Source organism: Ranitomeya variabilis, chromosome 5, assembly GCF_051348905.1.
Source record: "Ranitomeya variabilis isolate aRanVar5 chromosome 5, aRanVar5.hap1, whole genome shotgun sequence".
In the NCBI taxonomy this organism is placed as follows: domain Eukaryota; kingdom Metazoa; phylum Chordata; class Amphibia; order Anura; family Dendrobatidae; genus Ranitomeya; species Ranitomeya variabilis.
The window spans coordinates 194,448,345-194,468,918 of NC_135236.1; the positions used below are offsets into that span (position 1 = coordinate 194,448,345).

Consider the following 20,574-nt stretch of genomic DNA (forward strand, 5'->3'; position numbering starts at 1 on the left):
TGCTTTTTCAGACAGATTCAGGTTGAATTCACCGGAAAAAATACATTTTAGGACCATATCCGAAAACTGTTTTTAGAGAAAAATTCACAATCATTTTTTTTTTTTACATAAAGCTGTATAAATGTGAGTGTACTGTAGTGAAGTGTGTTCATATACTTACCAATCACTGTCCTCCCTTATTTCTAGTGCCTCAGTGGTCTACTTCTAGGTCTTTTCACTTCTATTCCAGGTCACATTGGGGTCTGTGTGTGAGCTGGAAGTTGCTTTTACAATGTAAGTCTATGAGATATCAGAACGAGGAGGCACTATAGATTTACAGGTCCTTCTCAAAAAATTAGCATATAGTGTTAAATTTCATTATTTACCATAATGTAATGATTACAATTAAACTTTCATATATTATAGATTCATTATCCACCAACTGAAATTTGTCAGGTCTTTTATTGTTTTAATACTGATGATTTTGGCATACAACTCCTGATAACCCAAAAAACCTGTCTCAATAAATTAGCATATTTCACCCGGTCAATCAAATAAAAGTGTTTTTTAATAACAAACAAAAAAACCATCAAATAATAATGTTCAGTTATGCACTCAATACTTGGTCGGGAATCCTTTGGCAGAAATGACTGCTTCAATGCGGCGTGGCATGGAGGCAATCAGCCTGTGACACTGCTGAGATGTTATGGAGGCCCAGGATGCTTCAATAGCGGCCTTAAGCTCATCCAGAGTGTTGGGTCTTGCATCTCTCAACTTTCTCTTCACAATATCCCACAGATTCTCTATGGGGTTCAGGTCAGGAGAGTTGGCAGGCCAATTGAGCACAGTAATACCATGGTCAGTAAACCATTTACCAGTGGTTTTGGCACTGTGAGCAGGTGCCAGGTCGTGCTGAAAAATTAAATCTTCATCTCCATAAAGCATTTCAGCCGATGGAAGCATGAAGTGCTCCAAAATCTCCTGATAGCTAGCTGCATTGACCCTGCCCTTGATGAAACACAGTGGACCAACACCAGCAGCTGACATGGCACCCCACACCATCACTGACTGTGGGTACTTGACACTGGACTTCAGGCATTTTGGCATTTCCTTCTCCCCAGTCTTCCTCCAGACTCTGGCACCTTGATTTCCGAATGACATGCAAAATTTGCTTTCATCAGAAAAAAGTACTTGGGACCACTTAGCAACAGTCCAGTGCTGCTTCTCTGTAGCCCAGGTCAGGCGCTTCTGCCGCTGTTTATGGTTCAAAAGTGGCTTTACCTGGGGAATGCGGCACCTGTAGCCCATTTCCTGCACACGCCTGTGCACGGTGGCTCTGGATGTTTCCACACCAGACTCAGTCCACTGCTTCCTCAGGTTCCCCAAGGTCTGGAATCGGTCCTTCTCCACAATCTTCCTCAGGGTCCGGTCACCTCTTCTCGTTGTACAGCGTTTTCTGCCACATTGTTTCGTTCCAACAGACTTACCATTGAGGTGCCTTGATACAGCACTCTGGGAACAGCCTATTTGTTGAGAAATTTCTTTCTGGGTCTTACCCTCTTGCTTGAGGGTGTCAATGATGGCCTTCTTGACATCTGTCAGGTCGCTAGTCTTACCCATGATGGGGGTTTTGAGTAATGAACCAGGCAGGGAGTTTTTAAAAGCCTCAGGTATCTTTTGCATGTGTTTAGAGTTAATTAGTTGATTCATAAGATTAGGGTAATAGGTCGTTTAGAGAACCTTTTCTTGATATGCTAATTTATTGAGACAGGTTTTTTGGGTTATCAGGAGTTGTATGCCAAAATCATCAGTATTAAAACAATAAAAGACCTGACAAATTTCAGTTGGTGGATAATGAATCTATAATATATGAAAGTTTAATTGTAATCATTACATTATGGTAAATAATGAAATTTAACACTATATGCTAATTTTTTGAGAAGGACCTGTACATTCACACGGTCAGTATTTGGCCTCAGTATTTGTAAGCCAAAACCAGGAGTGAAACAATCAGATGTAAAGTATAATAGAAACACATCAGCACTTCTGCATTTATCACGCACTCCTGGTTTTGGCTTACAGCTACTGAGGTACAAAATTCACCAAATACTGAACATGACGTGTGAACGTGACCTAAGAAAGACACACAGATACCTGTGTGATCAAGTAAGTTGAAATATAAATCATGTGACCAGGGCTGGCATCAGCACCCAGGGCAAGTAGCGTGCCATGAGAAGGCAGGGGAGCCCACTCGCCTGTGTCAGTGCCCACTTGCAATACTTACTTCTCCCCGTTCCACCACTGCAATGTCTTCTGCGTCCTCTGACTGTGATGGTTCAGGTCAGAGGGCACGAAGACGTCAGGCCTGTGTGCCTTCTGCCTGAACAGTCACAGTGCAGAGAGTCGGAAGATGCCGACGCTGAGTCCATTATATATGGAGCATTATATGGGGGGCATTATATATGGAACACCTTATGGGGACCATTATATATGGAGCATTATATTGGGCTCATTCTGTTTGGAGCTATATATGAGGACCATCATATACTGTATGGGGTATTATATGAGGTCCATTCTGTATGGAGCAATATATGGGGCTCATCATATACTGTTTGCAGCAGTATATGGGGCTTAGTAGTGTGCCATACAGAATATGTTGTGTCCATAATAATGTATGGAGCAATATATGGGGCTAATTATACTGTATGCAGCACTATGCGGTGCCCATAATACTGTATGGAGCAATATTTGTGGCTCATTATACTGTATGGAGCATTATATGGGGTCCATTGTACTATATGGATCAATATATGGGGCTCATTATACTGTATGGAGCACTATATTGGGCTCATTATTCTGTATGGAGCAATATATGGGGCTCATTATTCTGTATGGAGCACTATGTGGTGTCTTAATATGGGGCTCATTATACTGTATGGAGCAATATATGTGACTTATTATACTTTATGGTGCTTTATATGGGGCTCATTATTCTGTATGGAGCACTATGAGGTGCCTATAATACTGTTTGGAGGACTATACTGTCCGGTTTCTGACCTAGTGTAGAATTTACAATAGATATCACTCATGTAATGTAACAAGTGAAATCTTTGGTATTGTACTATACCTATATTTCTCATCTGTGCATCATGAATCGTGGTATGTGTTAAAGGGGTCCACTGAGACTCTTTTGCCGGGGCCCACCAAAACATCGAGCCAGCACTGCATGTGACCCAGAAGAGGATCAGAGCTGGAAACCGAGGAAAACTGTGCAGGGTGCATTACTGAATTTGCTGCAGGGTATCAGCTCTCATATAGAGCTGACACCAGCCTTTGATCATAGCGGCGCTCAGCACAATCATCACGCGGTTTATATATGGCGGTTTGTGGGAACGCATTTCATGAAGGGGTTAATCAGTGCTGGATCCTACCTGTCCTTTTAAAATTGCAGGGTTCTAGCCCAGAAGAGGCATGTTTGGTAAATGTTAGGTTTAGGATCCCACCATAGAGAAGTCGCCTTGGCGTGGTTGATGGTCACACATGAATTGGCCAATTTGTGCGCTAAGCGCCTACATTCTATAAGCCCGTTCTATGTTGCAGTAATGCAGTTTATGTCACATACTCAGTGTTTGCATCTTAGAGCTGCTGTAGTCTATGGTTTGTATGCGGCGCGGTCATCGCAGCTTGCACCTGTTCACACTTGCTTAGTCCGTTAGATGTTGGTCAGGTTTCGCGCCAGGTACGTTGGCACACCTCGGCCACACACTATCAGGCACACCACGTGGCACTAGTGACCGTGGCCGGGTTGAATTTCGGGTAGGTTTGGGTTCACGGTGACCGTGGTGTCACAATACGACGGTGTCCGCAGCCATTGTTGCAGTTTAGCAGCACCTTGTTGCCGTGTGGCTGTCGCTCATCCATATTTGTGACTTCTGAGATGAATTTCATACATTTTATTAATGACCTGCACATTCTGGCAGCTGAGGCCACTGCCACTGACAAGACCCCGCCATTACACTGCACAATGTCCATGCACGTTACCTGAGCTTCCAGTCACAGGCTCCTGTGCACTGCAGACATGTCACCCAGCTTCTCAGAACCTCGGCCCAGGACCAGTGACTGCCGGCAGCTTCTGCAGGTCGCTCACAGGAAGAGGCCGCATGGGCTGCTGGGAGGAGTCTGCGGCGCTGCTGAGGTGACGGTGACGTCGGTGTACGGCCCGGAGACGGACCACACGCTGCATCCTCCCCCCCGGGATTCTCTATTACAGTGACATAACACAGTCCCTGGGAACACAAAGCTACAGCTCAGTGTCTCCTGTGCCGGGGACACAATTAAAAGTGACACCAGTCAATGCAGGAAACTGTTGCCTACAGCAACGATAAACACAGCGTTCAGTGCCGGCTCTGAGGAGAGCGCTGGGGAGAGCTCCGTGTATGTGAGTGCCAAGGGACCGACTCCGAGGCTGCCACCACCACAGTGCCCGTATATCCTGTGCCATCTCTAGTCAGTAATGCTTCCTCCCACGTGTCCATGCTGTATGTAGAAATGCTTTGTGTAACATTGCATCTATTATGTGTCATCATCTATTTGCCAAATAATCTCTAAAACTTTCTATTGACTGACAACTAGTAAGCGCTGGAGTGGCGGCAGAAATCTACATTCCCTTCCCCTAGTATTGTACTCCGCAGTCGCTTCCGCTTATGCTCGCTTCAGCTCTTCCCGATGCCGCTTTGGTTGCGTCTAGTTCGGAGTGGCTATTTTGTGGTCCTCAGTCCAGCCACTCCACTGTAGCCGGTTCACTGTGAGGTGACTAGATCGGAGTGGATTTTTTGATGATCTCTCTGCAGCTTCTCCATTCTAGACAGTTGAGTTTCTACAGTGACGTTCCTCAAAAAATCATCTCCAATGTTCAGAATGGAGCTGATTCCAGGATCCTCGTAGACTGCAGTGTAGTGGAATTGGAATGTATACATACACACATCGTGTGTGATTGTGTGTGTGTGCGTGTGTGTCTATATATATATATATATATATATATATATATATATATATATATATATATATATATATATATATATATATACAGCTTTAGAATTGTAATAATATAATACTTTTATTTTTTAGATACTTGCTTAAACTGTTATTTGTTATGTATTTCCAAAGGGCAAATTTTTTTTTTCATGATTAATCAAACTTGCATTTTATTATTGCTTTTTATAATATAAATAATTACACATAGCGCGGTTTGTTGATTTTTGCCTGAATTTTACTTTTGCTGTATTACCAGTCCTGGCCATTGGAAGAGTGGACGGAGCCTCACAGGGAAAAACGTAACAGAGCGCATCAACAGAGTCCTCATAATTTACATTGGATCGGAGTGGATTTTTTGAGAACCTCATTTTAGCAACTCCATTCTAGCTGATTCACCATTGAGCCGTCTAGATCGGAGTGGATTTTTTGAGGATCTCCCTGAAGCCTCCAATCTGTACACTTTGATGCTGAAGTGACTGGAATCGAGTTTTTCAAAGAGTGAGCGGAGCTTCACAGGGAGAAACATAACATAGCACAGCAACAGAGTCCTCATAATTTATAACATTGGATCCTAGTGGATTTTTGAGGACCTAATTTTAGCAACTCCATTCTAGCTGATTCATTAGTGAGCCGTTTAGATCGGAGTGGATTTTTTGAGGACCTCCCTGTAGCCTACAATCGTGACAGATTGGTGCTGAGGTGACTGGAATCGAGTTTTTCAAAGAGTGAATGGAGATTTGCAGGGAGAAACATAACAGAGCGAAGCAACAGAGTCCTTGTAATTTACAACAATGGATCGTAGTGGATTTTTTGAGGACCTCATCTTAGCAACTCCATTCTAGCTGAATCACCATTGAGCCGTCTAGATCGGAGTGGATTTTTTGAGGACCTCATTTTAGCAACTCCATTCTAGCCGATTTACAAATTATTTATTATAATACATTTTTATAGCGCCATTTGTTCCACGGTGCTTTACATGTGAAAGGGGCAGATATAGACAAGCACAATAAGCATGAGCAAAACAAGGCACACACAAGTACAGGAGGACCCTGCCCGCGAGGCCTCACAGTCCACAGGGGATGAGTGAGAATACACTAGGAGAGGGTAGAGCTGGTCGTGCGGCGGTTCAGCAGACTAAGGCCGGTGTCACACTAGGCGTATGAAAAAACGGTCCGTTTTTTACGGCCGTAATACGCAGAAATTGTCCCAAAACACTGTTCAGTATTCAATGCGAGGATGCGATTTTTACGCACAAATTTATCCGTGTGTCATCCGTATGGCTTCCGTACGGCGTTTTTTTTTGCGCAGGCTTGCAAAATGTACATATCATGGAGCCATCGGCTCAAATATTCTTAAAAACATATATACAGTCTATATATATATATATATATATCAGTGATACACATATACAGTGTATATATATATATATATATATATAATGTCAGTGATACACATATATAATATATATATATTTATTTCGGCGCTAGATAGCAGAAAAGCCGGTAATTCAATTGCCAGCTTTTGCTATCTCCTTCACAAACCCAACACGAAATGAGACATGGTTTACACACAGTAAACCATCTCCTATCCCTTCTTTTATTACATATTCCTCTTTACTAATGTAAGAAGTGCCTCTGTGTAAAATTTGGGGTCTTTAGCTATTAAATTAAAGGGTCAAATCCCATAAAAAATTGGCGTGGGCTCCCGCGCAATTTTCTCCGCCAGAGTGGGAAAGCCAGTGACTGAGGGCAGATATTAATAGCCTAGAGAGGGACCATTGTTATAGGACCCCCCCCCCGGCTAAAAACATCTGCCCCCAGCCACCCCAGAAAATTAGTACATTAGTAAAGAGGAATATGTAATAAAAGAAGGGATATGAGATGGTTTACTGTGTGTAAACCATGTCTCATTTCGTGTCGGGTTTGTGAAAGAGATAGCAAAAGCCGGCTTTTCTGCTATCTAGCGCTGAAATAAATATATATATATATATACAGTCATGGCCAAAAGTATTCACACCCCTGCAATTCTGTCAGATAATACTCAGTTTCTTCCTGAAAATGATTGCAAACACAAATTCTTTGGTATTATTATCTTCATTTAATTTGTCTTAAATGAAAAAACACAAAAGAGAATGAAGGAAAAAGCAAAACATTGTTTTGGGCACACGTCGGGCCTCGGAAGGGAAGTAGTGACATTTTGAAATGCAGACTTTGATGGAATGGTCTCCGGGCGTCACGTTGCGTTTGCAGAGCCCCTGATAGCAAGCAATTTTTTTATTTTCATAAGGGTAACAGGAGAAATTTGACCCCAAAAGTTGTTGCCTGGTTTGTCCTGAGTATGCTGGTACCCCATATGTGGGGGTAAACCACTGTTTGGGCGCACGTTCGGGCTCGGAAGGGAGGGAGCACCATTTGACTTTTTGAACGCAAGATTGGCTGGAATCAATGGTGGCGCCATGTTGCGTTTGGAGACCCCTGATGTGCCTAAATAGTGGAAACCCCTCAATTCTAACTCCAACACTAACCCCAACTCACCCCTAACCCTAATCCCAACTCTAGCCATAACCCTAGTCACACCCCTAACCCCCAACACACCCCTAACCCTACGGTAATCCCAACCCTAACCCACTCCTAACCCTAACTACAAGCTAATCTTAACCCTATTTCCAACCATAGCCCTAATTCCAACCCTAACGATGTGCCCACGTTGCGGATTCGTGAGATTTTTCTGCACCATTTTTGAAAAATCCGCAGGTTAAAGGCACTGAACTTTACCTGCGGATTTCCAGTGTTATTTGTACGGATTTCACCTGCGGATTCCTATTGAGGAACAGGTGTAAAACGCTGCGGAATCCGCACAAAGAATTGACATGCTGCGGAAAATACAACACAGCCTTTCTGCACGGTATTTTCCGCACCATGGGCACAGCGGATTTGGTTTTCCATAGGTTTATATGGTATTGTAAACCTGATGGAAAACTGCTACGAATCCGCAGCGGCCAATCCGCACCATGTGCACATAGCCTGATTCTAACCCTAGTTCTAACCCTAAACCTAGTTCTCACCTTAACCCTAGTTCTAACCCTAGTGGAAAAATAAAAGTAAATATATTTTCTGTATTTTATTATTGTCCCTACCTATGGGGGTGATAAAGGGGGGGGGGTTCATTTACTATTATTTTAATTTTGATCACTGTGATAGGTTTTATCACAGTGATCAATATGTATCTGGAATGAATCTGCAGGCCGGCAGATTCGGCGGGCGCACTGCGAATGCGCCCGCCATTTTGGAAGATGGCGCCCATGAAGGAGACGGATGGACACCAGGAGGCTCGGTAAGCACGGGGGGAGGGGGGGGGGGACCGGAGCACGGGGGGAGCAGACAGAGGGGAGCGGAGCACAGGACGGAGAATTGGGGAAAAATTTTTAGGGACCATCTCACATTTTAAGTCACTTTGAGGGGTGTACATGACAGAAAATACCCAAACTTATCATTCTAAAAACTACACCCCTCAAGGTGCTCAAAACTACATTCAAGATGTTTATTAACCTTTATGTGCTTCACAGGAACTGAAACAATGTGGAAGGAAAAAATGAACATTTAACTTTTTTTTTGCAAACATTTTACTTCAGAACCAATTTTTTTTATTTTCACAAGTGTAAAAAGAGAAAATAAACCACAAAAATTGTTGTGCAATTTCTCCTAAATACGCCGATACCCCATATGTGGGGGTAAACCACTGTTTGGGCGCACGGCAGGGCTTGGAAGAGGAGCGCAGTTTGACTTTTTCAATGCAGAATTGCAGAGCTCCTAATGTGCCTAAACAGTAGAAACCCCCCACAAGTGACCCCATTTTGGAAACTAGACCCCCCAAAGAGCTTATCTAGATGTGTGGAGAGCACTATGAAGCCAAAGTGTTTCACTACAGTTTATAACGCAGAGCCGTGAAAATACAAAATATTTTTTTCCCCACAAAAATAATTTTAGTCCACATTTTTTTTATTTTCCCAAGGGTAACAGGAGAAATTAGACCCCCAAAGAGGTTGTGCAATTGTTCCTGAGTACACTTAATGCCCTATGTTTGGGTGAACCACTGTTTGGGCGCACGTCGGGCTCGGAAGGGAGGGAGCACCATTTGACTTTTTGAATGCAAGATTGGCTGGAATCAATGGTGGCATCATGTCGCGTTTGGAGAGCCCCTGATGTGCCTAAACAGTGGAAACCCGTCAATTCTAACTCCAACACTAACCCCAACACACCCGTAACCCTAATTCCAAACCTATCACACCCCTAAGCCTAATCCCAACCATAACCCAAACCACAACACACCCCTAACCCTATTACCAACCATAACCCTAACCACAAGCCTAACCCTAACCCCAACACACCCCTAACCCTAATTCCAACCCTAACTCTAGTTCCAACCCTAAGTGCCCACGTTGCGGATTCGTGTGCGGATTTTTCTACACAGTTTTTGAAAAATCCGCAGGCAAAACGCACTGCATTTTACTTGCGGATTTACAATGTTTTCTGTGCGGATATCACCCGCGGATTCCTATTGAGGAACAGGTGTAAAACGCTGCGGAATCCGCACAAAGAATTGACTTGCTGCGGAAAATACAACGCAGTGTTTCCACGTGGTATTTTCTGCACCATGGACACAGCGGATTTGGTTTTTCATAGGTTTACTTGGTACTGTAAACGTGATGGAAAACTGCTACGAATCCGCAGTGGCCAATCCGCACCGTGTGCACAGAGCCTAATTCTAACCCCAACCCTAATTCTAACTCTAACCCTAGTGGAAAAATAAAAATATATTTTCTTTATTTTATTATTTTGCCTACCTATAAGGGTGATAAAGGGGGGGGGAGTTTATTTACTATTTTTTTTATTTCGATCACTGTGATAGATTGTATCACAGTGATCAAAATGTACTTGGAATGAATCTGCCGGCCGATTCGGCGGGCGCACTGCGCATGTGCCCGCCATTTTGGAAGATGGCCGGACACCTGGAGGGACACCGGGACTTGGTAAGTATGGGGGGTGGGATCGGACAGCGCGGGGGAGGGATGTGTTGATGCGGGCAGAGAGAAGACTAATGGCGGCGGATCGCCGCTGTCAGTCGGTGGAGGGGGCAGATCGGGGTCTCCAACTGTGGCCGATGATATTGCAGCATCGGCCATGGCTGGATTGTAATATTTCACCAATTTTCAGTTAACCCTTTCACCCGATCTGCAGGAACGCGATCCTGCCATGACGCCACATAGGCGTCACAGGTCGAATTAACTCTCTATGTACCATTTTATTATGTTCATTACTAAACATCGGGCTTGGTATTATCTATATACTGTATCTATCTATAGATTTATCTCTATCTATGTGTGTGTAAACATTATTCTTCAATGGAGTATATAAAGGAAAAGGTTGAACGAGAAATGAGATCACAATTCTTTTTTTTTTTTTTGGTTAAATAATAGATCTTTATTTAGCTTACAAAAACGCACACAAAGCCGCATGAAAATCAGCATCAAATCTGCACAGATTTTTCTGCCAAGAGATGCAGAATCTGCAAAGAAAATTCCACAGGCAGATCTGTAACGTGTGCACATACCCTAACGCACACTCCCCCCCCCCCCCCCCAAATTGGTGCAAAAACAGGGTGCATCTTATAATCTGAACCTTAAAAAAAACAAAAAAAAACAAGTTACTGAGGGGGGTTGCGGTGGTGGAGCAGTGATGCATGACCCCTCACACCAGCCCCCTGGATGCCGCTCTACATACCCCATGCCCCCCTCACACTATGCAACACAGCCCCCTGGATGCCCCATCTACATACCCCATACCCCCTCACACCAGCCCCTTGGATGCCCCTCTATATACCCCATGCCCCCTCACGCCATCCACACAACAACCTGGTGCCCCATGCCCCCTCAACAGCCACAAGGCCCCCTGGATGCCCCATGCCCCCCCACACTATGCTACACAGCCCCCTGAATGCCCCATGCCCCCCCTCACACCAGCCCCCTGACACTATGAAACACAGCCCCTGGATGCCCCCTCACCTACATATCCCATGCCCCTCCTCACACAGCCCCCTGGATGCCCCTCTACATACCCCCATGCCCCCTCACACCACCCACACAGCACTCTGGATGCCCCATGCCCCCTCTACATACCCCAATGCCCCCTCACACCAGCCCCCTGGATGCCCCTCTACACACCCCATGCCCCCTCACAACAGCCCCCTGGATGCCCCTCTACATACCCCATGCCCCCTCACAACAACCACAAGGCCCCCTGAATGCCCCTATACATACCCCCTCACACCATCCACACAGCACCCTGGATGCCTGATGCACCCCCTCACACCAGCCCCCTGGATACCCCCCCTATCACCAGCCCCCTCACACTATGAAACAAAACCCCCTGGATGCCCCTCTACATACCCCATGCCTCCTGACAACAGACACAAGGCACCCTGGATGCCCCTATACATACCCCCTCACACCATCCACACAGCACTCTGGATGCCCCGTCTACATACCCCATGCCCCCTTACACCAGCCCCCTGGATGCCCCTCTACATACCCCATGCCTACTCACAGCAAATTACAACCTCAGAGCACTCACACTGAGTCCTCATTCCCTTGTACAGCTCCTCACACGGCTCCATGGTGCAGCCCCTCGGTCCTCTCCTCACACGGATCCATAGAGCAGCATTTCATTTCCCGCATCTCTTCTCCAGCAGCAGCCTCAGCAAAGCGCAACTTCCAGCTATGGGCTCGTCATTGGACTAAAGGATGCCCCGCCCCTTCCGGTGACATCATGATTTCAAGGAATCACTCCTCCCCCTCAAGAAATCAACTCCAATCTAGATGCTACCATGCCGCTTTGGTTGAGCGCCACCATCTTCTGACTGACCGGAAGTCAAAGGTAATGGGAGCAAGCGCTCAGTGAAAGGCGACGTTCACACATTGAGTATTTGGTGAGTTTTTTACCTCAGCATTTGTAAACCAAAACCAGGAGTGGGTGATAAATACAGAAGTGGTGCATATGTTTCTATTATCCATTTCCTCTGATTGTTCCACTCCTGGTTTTGGCTTACAAATACTGAGGTAAAATACTGAACGTGTGAGTGTAAGTCTATAGTGCCTCCTCGTTCTGATATCTCATAGACTTACATTGTAAAAGCAACTTCCATCTCACACACAGACCCCAAAGTGAGTTGGAATAGAAGTCAAAAGACCTAGAAGTAGACCACTGCGGCACTAGAAATAAGGGAAGACAGTGATTGGTAAGTATATGAACACACTTCACAACAGTACATTCACATTTATACAGCTTTGGTGACGTGTTTCTATTATACGTCTCCACTGATTGTTACACTCCTGGTTTTGGCTTACAGATACGGAGGTAAATTACTGACCAAATACTGAACGTGTGACCGTGGGCTAAGTCTACGAGGGTCTCGTTCTGGCCCTCATAGACTTTAGCCTCTTTCACACGTCATTGTCTCCGATACGTGTTGTGACAGTTTTCACACGTACCGGAGACACGTACACACGTAGACCCATTCAAATTAATGGGTCTTTGCACATGTCAGTGTATTTCCATGGACCGTGTGTTAGTGGGCAAAACACGCTGACATGTCCGTTTTTTGCCACCAGCACAGATGGCAAAATGTCCCGCACATGGAGAACACACATTGATGTCTTCCGTGTGACACGCATCGGCACTGGGGAAGAAGCGCTACTGTAAGCGCTGTTCCCGTGCGGCAGGTGCTGAAGCCGTCTCTCATCATTCTCCCCTGCTCTAGAATGTAGAAAGTCCGAGCTATGATATGTGGGGGCTTTTGGGACTCTTACTCCCATCATCCATCACCTGCTGCCGCTAATAACAGTGACAGCAGGAACGGATGATTGGGGTATACCTCAGCCGCCGCCTGCGATCTAAGGAAATAAATGAATGTAAAACCTGATGTGGGTTTCCCCCTATTTTCTTGAACAAACCAGGCAAAACTCACAGCTGGGGGCTGCATCTCAGCTGTCAGCTTCAGCAAGTTTGGTTATCAAGAATAGAGGGGTCCCCACGCTGTTTTTTAAAATTATTTAAATAAATAATTTAAAAAAACTGTGTGGGGTCCCCCCCATTTTTGACAACCAGTCTTGCTAAAGCTCGCAGCTGGGGGCTCGTATTCTCAGGCTGGTAAGGGACCATGGATATTGCCCCCCCAGCCTAAAAACAGCAGCCCGCAGCTTCCCAGAAAAGGCGCATCTATTAGATGCGCCTTTTCCGGCGCTTTGCCCGGCTCTTCCCACTTGCCCTGTAGCGGTGTGCAAGTGGGGTTAATATTTGTGTGGGTTGATGTCAGGTGACATCAATCCCATGGCTTAGTAATGGAGAGTTTGCAGCACCCAGCTGTGAGTTTTGCATGGTTGGTTCAAAAAAATAGGGTTTTTCATTCATTTCCTTAGATCGCAGGCAGCGGACGAGGAATACCCCAATCATCCGCTCCTGCTGTCACTGTTATTAGCGGCAGCAGGTGTCAGATGATGGGAGTAATAGTCCCAAAAGTCCGCACCTGCTGTTATCGGTCGGACTTTATTATAACTCTCATCATTCTCTTCTGCTCGCACCGATAGCCGACAGAGCAGGGGAGAATGATGAGAGCTGGCTTCAGCACCAGCGCTTACTGTAGCACTTCTTCCCCGGCGTCCGTCCATGTGGTACTGAAGCGGCACACGGTTGCCACACGTGTGCTGCAGTTATTACACACACGGACAAATGAACACGGATATCTCCAGTACCGTTTTTTCCGGTACCGGAAATAAACAGACGCGTGAAACCGGCCTTACATTGAGTTGTGACATCCGGCTCGCCCAGCAAACACCGGAGCGTTTCGGCAGGTAACAACCTGCAGAAGACAACCGGGGTGGCACAGGGAGTAGTTGAAGACAGCGGCTGGTGAGTATAAATACTAGGGGCCAGGAACTTACATTAGTGGCTCCATTCCAGCTCTGCTGTAAAAAAACACGAGTGGTGCTTTAAGGCAGTCATGTTGGCTCCTGTGACGCCTCATGCATTCAGCATCATTACCTAGCCTAGATCACTAAAGGACATGTACAAGGGCTTCTCACTCCTTAGAATATCATCAAAAAGTTAATTTATTTCAGTTCATCAATAGAAAAAGTGAATCTCATGTATTATATAGAGTCATTCCAAATAGTGTGATCTATGTCAAGTGTTATTTCTATTAATGTTGATAATTATGGCTTACAGCCAATGAAAACCCAAAAGTCGTTATCTCAGTAAATTAGAATAATTAACCAAAAACATCTGCAAAGACTTCTTAAGCATTTAAAAAGGTCCCTTAGTCTGTTTCAGTAGGCTCCAGAACCATGGGGAAGACTGCTGACAGATGACCAGTAGGCAGTCATTGACACACTCAACATGGAGGGTAAGCCACAAAAGGTCAATGCTATAAAATCTGGCTGTTCACAGAATGCTGAATCCAAGCATATTCATGCAAAGTTGAGTGGAAGGAAATGGTGTGATAGAAAAAGGTGCACAAGCAACTGGGATAACCGCAGCCTTGGAAGGATTGTTAAGACAAGGCCATTCAAAAATTTGGGGGAGATTCACAAGAGTGGACTGCTACTGGAGTCATTGCTTCAAGAGCCACCTCATACAGACGTATCCAGGACATGGGCTACAAGTGTTGCATTCCTTGTGTCAAGCCACTCCTGACCAATAGACAACGCCAGAAGCGATTTACCTGGGCGAAGGAGTAAAAGAACTGGACTGTTGCTCAATGGTCCAAACTGTTGTTTTCAGATGAAAGTAAATTTTACATTTCATTTGGAAATCAAGGTTCTAGAGTCTGAAGGAAGAGTGGAGAGGCCACAATCTAAGCTGCTTGATGTCTGATGTAAAGTTTCCACAATCAGTGGTGGTTTGGGGAGCCATTTCATCTGCTGGTGTAGGTCCACTGTGTTTTGTCAAGACCAAAGTCAGCGCAGCCGTCTGCCAGGAAATTTTAGAGCACTTCATGCTTCCCTCTTCCGACAAGATTTTTGGAGATGGAAATTTAATTCTCCAGCAGGACTTGGCACCTGTCCACACTGCCAAAAGTACCTATACCTGGTTTATAAACAGCAGTATCACTGTGCTTGATTGGCCAGCAAACTCTCCTGACCTTAACCCCATAGAGAATCTATGGGGTATTGTCAAGAGGAAGATGAGACACACCAGACCCAACAATGCAGACGAGCTGAAGGCTGCTATCAAAGCAACCTGGGCTTCCATAACGCCACAGTAGTGCCACAGGCTGATCGCCTCCATGCATGCCGCATTGATGCAGTAATTGACGCAAAAGAAGAAGCACTTGTACTATGATTCCAAGTGTGGGCCTGTCCTGCTCTCAGGTGCAGCCACTGTCAATCAGCTGCAGGTACCAGTCACTAAAGCAGTGACTTGGTCTTGATCTTGCAAGTACATTAACGCCTTAATGCATAGTGACGTTAGGTACATCATAACGGACGTGATCCTCTGTGGAGAGGGCTTAGGTGCTGAGCTCTTGTCTCACACAGTAGATATGGCCTATGTTACATACAGTAGCTGGCAACTGTGTCTATATTCAGTGTATTGTGCTGAGCTCTGACAGATGTATTTAAATACAGTGCTCTTTGATGCTTTCTTGCACTAGATCTGATTGGCCGCCCATGACATGTTGGCCTCTGACCATGACTATCGGAGCCTACGGAAGGCCAGAGACACTGCCAAGTTGGAATTGAAGTAGACCAGGATTTTCACTACTGTAGATACTGCAATGCTGTAGTATTGCAATATATAGTATAAGCAATCGGACAATCGAATGTTCAAGTCCACAAAAGAGATAAAAATATAAAGAAAAAAAAATTCAAATAACCCAACTTTTCCCCAGTATAAAAAAGTAAAAGTATACCTGTTCTTTATTACTGGGTCCGTAAAAGTGTGGTCTATTAAAATGTAAAATTAAGGAGAATAAAAATAAAAAAGATAAGAGAATAGTGATTTATCAGTCACCAATCCTCCCTTAAAAAAAAATCAATAAAATGTAATCAAAATGTCGTATGTACCCCAAGTTGGTATAAATAACCACTTAAAAGGGGGTATACTGCAATCTTTATTGTGCACATCAATTTAAAACACTGAAATATATATATATATTTTTTCACATACATTCTTTTTTCCGTATTTGCTTGTGAGCGGTGCTATCTCTGCTCACTCAGTGCCGATTACGTGACCCCTGGCTGCAGCCGTCGCTGATATCTGGTGATGTCACGTCAACTTCCGGAATGTGGAAGATGAGGTTGCATCACCGAGGCGTGACCCAGTCTCACGCAGATTGCGGTCACTCCCCCTGATTGACTGGGCTGTCGGCAGAGTTTCAGCGCACGTCACAGCCCAGTATCAAGCGCGCTATAGATTTTCCTCTCTCCTCTGCTTTCATTGGCAGAGCCCCGCAAGCATCTGTCAAATCGCAACCTCATTTTCCTTAGTCCAGAGGTTGACGTGACATCACCAGATATTAGCGGCGGCTGCTACTGGGGGTCACATGATAGGCACTGAGCGAGCAGCGATAGCGCCGCTCACAGGCAGATATATGTATTTGTATTTGAAAAAATACTTTTTTCAGTGGCTTATATCGATGTGCGCAATAAAGATTGTAGTGGACCACCTTTTTAAACTATAAACATATGCAAGCTTTCGATCGACGACCCGGTACAGGGGCCACGGATGCCAGCATTCCTTCTCAACTGAATGTGCATCCTCAGATACACATTCAGTTGAAATGTATTGCAGTGTGGCAACTGACCTTGGCATCTCTGTTGCGGCTGCACTTGACGTCACTGCCATGGGCCGCCCCAGAGTAGGAAGAGGACACTGTTTACCGAGGGAGCAAGGTCAGGTGATAATAATTTTTTTATGTGTGTGTAAAGAGCGACAGAATATGGGACATTACTTCGAGTACAAGATGGAGTCATTACAACAAGATGGAGACCATTATTACAGGTTGAGAGACATTATAACAGGACAAGGGACATTACTACAAAACGGGGACCGTTCCAACAAGACGGAGAACATTATTACAGAATTGGGGACATTTTTACAGGATGAAGAACATTATTACAGGCTGAGGGACATTATTACTGTACGGGGGACATTATTACAGGATTGGGTAGATTATCACAGGACTAGGGACATTATTACAGGATTGGGACCCGAATTAATACACTATGTTCCAAATTATTATGCAAATTATATTTTTCTCGGATTTTCCTAAATGGTTGGTGCAAATGACAGTCAGTCTAATAAAAGTAATCACCCGTTAGAGTATACATCGAATTTTATTGAAGAAACCTCCCAATGATAACAGTATAATCTCCAAAATGAATAAAACCTCAAAATGCACTGTTCCAAATTATTAGGCACAGTAGAATTTCTAGACATTTGATATGTTTTAAAGAACTGAAAATGCTCATTTGTGGAATTTGCAGCATTAAGAGGTCACGTTCACTGAACAAAAAAGCTATTTAACTCCAAAACATCCTAACAGGCCAAGTTACATGTTAACATAGGAACCTTTCTTTGATATCACCTTCACAATTCTTGCATCCATTGAACTTGTGAGTTTTTGGAGAGTTTCTGCTTGTATTTCTGTGCATGAAGTCAGAATAGCCTCCCAGAGCTGCTGTTTGGATGTGAACTGCCTCCCAACCTCATAGATCTTTTGCTTGATGATACTCCAAAGGTTCTCTATAGGGTTGAGGTCAGGGGAAGATGGTGGCCACACCATGAGTTTATCTCCTTTTATGCCCATAGCAGCCAATGACTCAGAGGTATGCTTTGCAGCATGAGATGGTGCATTGTCATGCATGAAGATGATTTTGCTCCTCAAGGCACGTTTCTGCTTTTTATACCATGGAAGAAAGTTGTTAGTCAGAAACTCTATATACTTTGCAGAGATCATTTTCACATCTTCAGGAACTTTAAAGGGCCCTACCAGCTGTTTCCCCATGATTCCGTCCAAAAACATGACTCCTCCACATCCTTGCTGACGTTGCAGCCTTGTTGGGACATGGTGGCCATCCACCAATCATCCACTACTCCATCCATCTGGACCATCCAGGGTTGCTCGACACTCATCAGTAAACAAGACTGTTTGAAAATTAGTCTTCATGTATGTCTGGGCACACTACAACCGTTTCTGCTTGTGAACACTGTTTAGGGGTGGCCGAATAGTAGGTTTATGAACCAAAGCAAGCCTTTGAAGGATCCTACACCTTGAGGTTCGAGGGACTCCAGAGGCATCAGCGGCTTCAAATATCTGTTTGCTGGTTTGTAATGGCTTTATAGCAGCTGCTCTCTTTATCCGATGAACTTGCCTGGCAGAAACCTTCCTCATTATGCCTTTATCAGCACAAACACGACTGTGCTCAGATTCAGCCACAAATCTCTTAACAGTAAGATGATCACACTTACATTTTCAAGAAATATCTAATGTTTTCATCCCTTGACCAAGGCATTGCACTACTTGATGCTTTTCGGCAGCAGAGAGATCCTTTTTCTTTCCCATGTTACTTGAAAACTGTGGCCTGCTTAATAATGTGGAACATCATTTTTAAGTAGTTTTCCTTTAATTAGAATCACCTGGAAAACTAATTATCATGTGTTTAAGATTGATTTCAGTGATCCATTGAGCCCTGAGACACAATGCCATCCATGAGTTTATTTGAAAAACAAAACAATTAAATCGTTTTGACACTTAAATCCAATTTGCATAATAACTTAGAACACAGTGTATATAAGGCAGATTGGGAGAAAAAAAGTAGGAAAAATATTTGACCACTAAAAATGATGTTTTATGCAAAAACTGAAGTAAAAAAGATGACCTGTACCGTAACCCATATAATAAATACAATTTGTAAGGAGGCTAATGGCCGTGTAGTCAATGGGAGGTATGTGTCGCAGAGATGGCTGCTCCCTGCGATGCAACCCGGAGTATTTTGCTTTAGTGCACATGAGCACTGGGATGTTGTTTGGTGCACCTAGGTCTGGGTTGCGGGTAGCTATGAGAGATGGGCGAGTCTGGCTACCCATATACCTCACATGTGGGTGTGGTTACAGCCTACCTAATAGAGGCTGTTTGGCACATGGTCTGTGTCTTATGAGGTAGAAGGCCTCCAGCGTGTAGGGCTCCTGACCGAGCCTGCGTGCTATACATTGCCCCAGCCTGTGCCCACAGGCCTGAGGGATCAGAATCTGGCTAAGGACATTTGTCTTGTTTTGCCTGTTCTAAAGGCCATGAACCTTTTGTTGTTGCTGCCGGATTTATGGAGAAAATAAGCCCACATGGACTTTTAAGAGAACGTGTCTCCTGCTTTCCTCCTGCCGCAAATACGTGAACCCTTACACATTAAAAAGAATAAAACACACGCCAAAAATGTAAAAGAAAATGACGATCAAAACATCATGTAGAAAAATGATGGTGTCATCTTCTCCCGTAAAGAAAGCGACCCTTCATATTCAAATTTTATCTATGTGTGGCTCATTCACCCAGCTGAATTTGAAACCGCTGGTCTAGGGCATTATTTCCTAAATGCAGTCTATATATATATATATATATATATATATATATATATATATATATATATATATATTTATATATAAAAAAAATCAGGCCCTAGATTCAAAAGTCTGATGCACAATCCTGCTGGCAGGTTCTCTTTAACATTTGACCAGTCCATTATACAACAAAAAATAAATCAGACTTTTGAATCTAGGGCCTGATTCCTTTAAGGGTCTAGAAATTGAAATTTGGGGGATTAGAGATGTGTAAATGAACATTGTATATGTCAATGGATTTTGTGAGGCAGACAAAGCTTGCCACTTAAAGTCTAACTACTGTGTCCCAAATGCACATTTAAATCACTTTAAAAAGTAGGAGATTTAGTACCAACCCATAATGAGGATAGTGTCATGCTAAAAATGTTTGATCATATCCTGTTTATGATCAGATCACAATAGTTTGCAGACCTCTAATTATAGAAATAGATAACTGTCAATCAAAATTTTTTTGTTCTCTTTTACCCTCGCTAACTTGCATCTTGCTTCCAGTTCAGAGAGCATTATGTGACCTTGACAATGGTACTTATTATTTTATGGTCAGCTATGAATGTGTAATGTGCCCAAGTGAGGTAGTCATGGGCGAGCTGCTGCTCCGACTCGCTGTGGCACTCTACAGACAACACGTGTCCCCTTACCGGCGTGCTGCTGTGTGTGGGATGCATCACATTTATTCATGGCCCATGGGCCTCTTTGACAAGCCAGAGGACACGGGATTCGTAAAACAATCAAACTTTTACTTGACAGCTGGCAGTTTTTACAAACAGGCAAATAGGATAAGGCCCAACAGGTGTTCGCCTTTCACATAGGTACCGGGTGGACTTCAGTCCTGGTTTTTGGTATGGGTAGAGTGTCCCTCTTGCTTTCTTCCCTAGCACTAGGAACTTTTCTCCAC

The 20,574-nt window shown here is 44.2% G+C and overlaps 2 protein-coding genes across 2 annotated transcripts in view; one reads left to right on the forward strand and one right to left on the reverse strand.

The window, feature by feature from the left end:
* The window catches only part of DTWD1 (DTW motif tRNA-uridine aminocarboxypropyltransferase 1), a 34,551-nt gene extending 30,306 nt beyond the window's left edge, over nucleotides 1-4,245 (reverse strand). Inside the window, exon 1 of the mRNA XM_077263710.1 lies at nucleotides 4,021-4,245. The gene's annotated coding sequence lies outside the window, so the exon portion shown is untranslated. The remainder of the gene's footprint in view (nucleotides 1-4,020) is intronic.
* A 45-nt stretch (nucleotides 4,246-4,290) lies between these two features.
* The window catches only part of FAM227B (family with sequence similarity 227 member B), a 1,130,503-nt gene continuing 1,114,219 nt past the window's right edge, over nucleotides 4,291-20,574 (forward strand). The window contains exons 1-2 of the mRNA XM_077262735.1: nucleotides 4,291-4,485; nucleotides 11,761-11,945. Coding sequence (XP_077118850.1) covers nucleotides 11,838-11,945 — 108 coding nt within the window. The 5' untranslated portion in view covers nucleotides 4,291-4,485; nucleotides 11,761-11,837. The remainder of the gene's footprint in view (nucleotides 4,486-11,760; nucleotides 11,946-20,574) is intronic.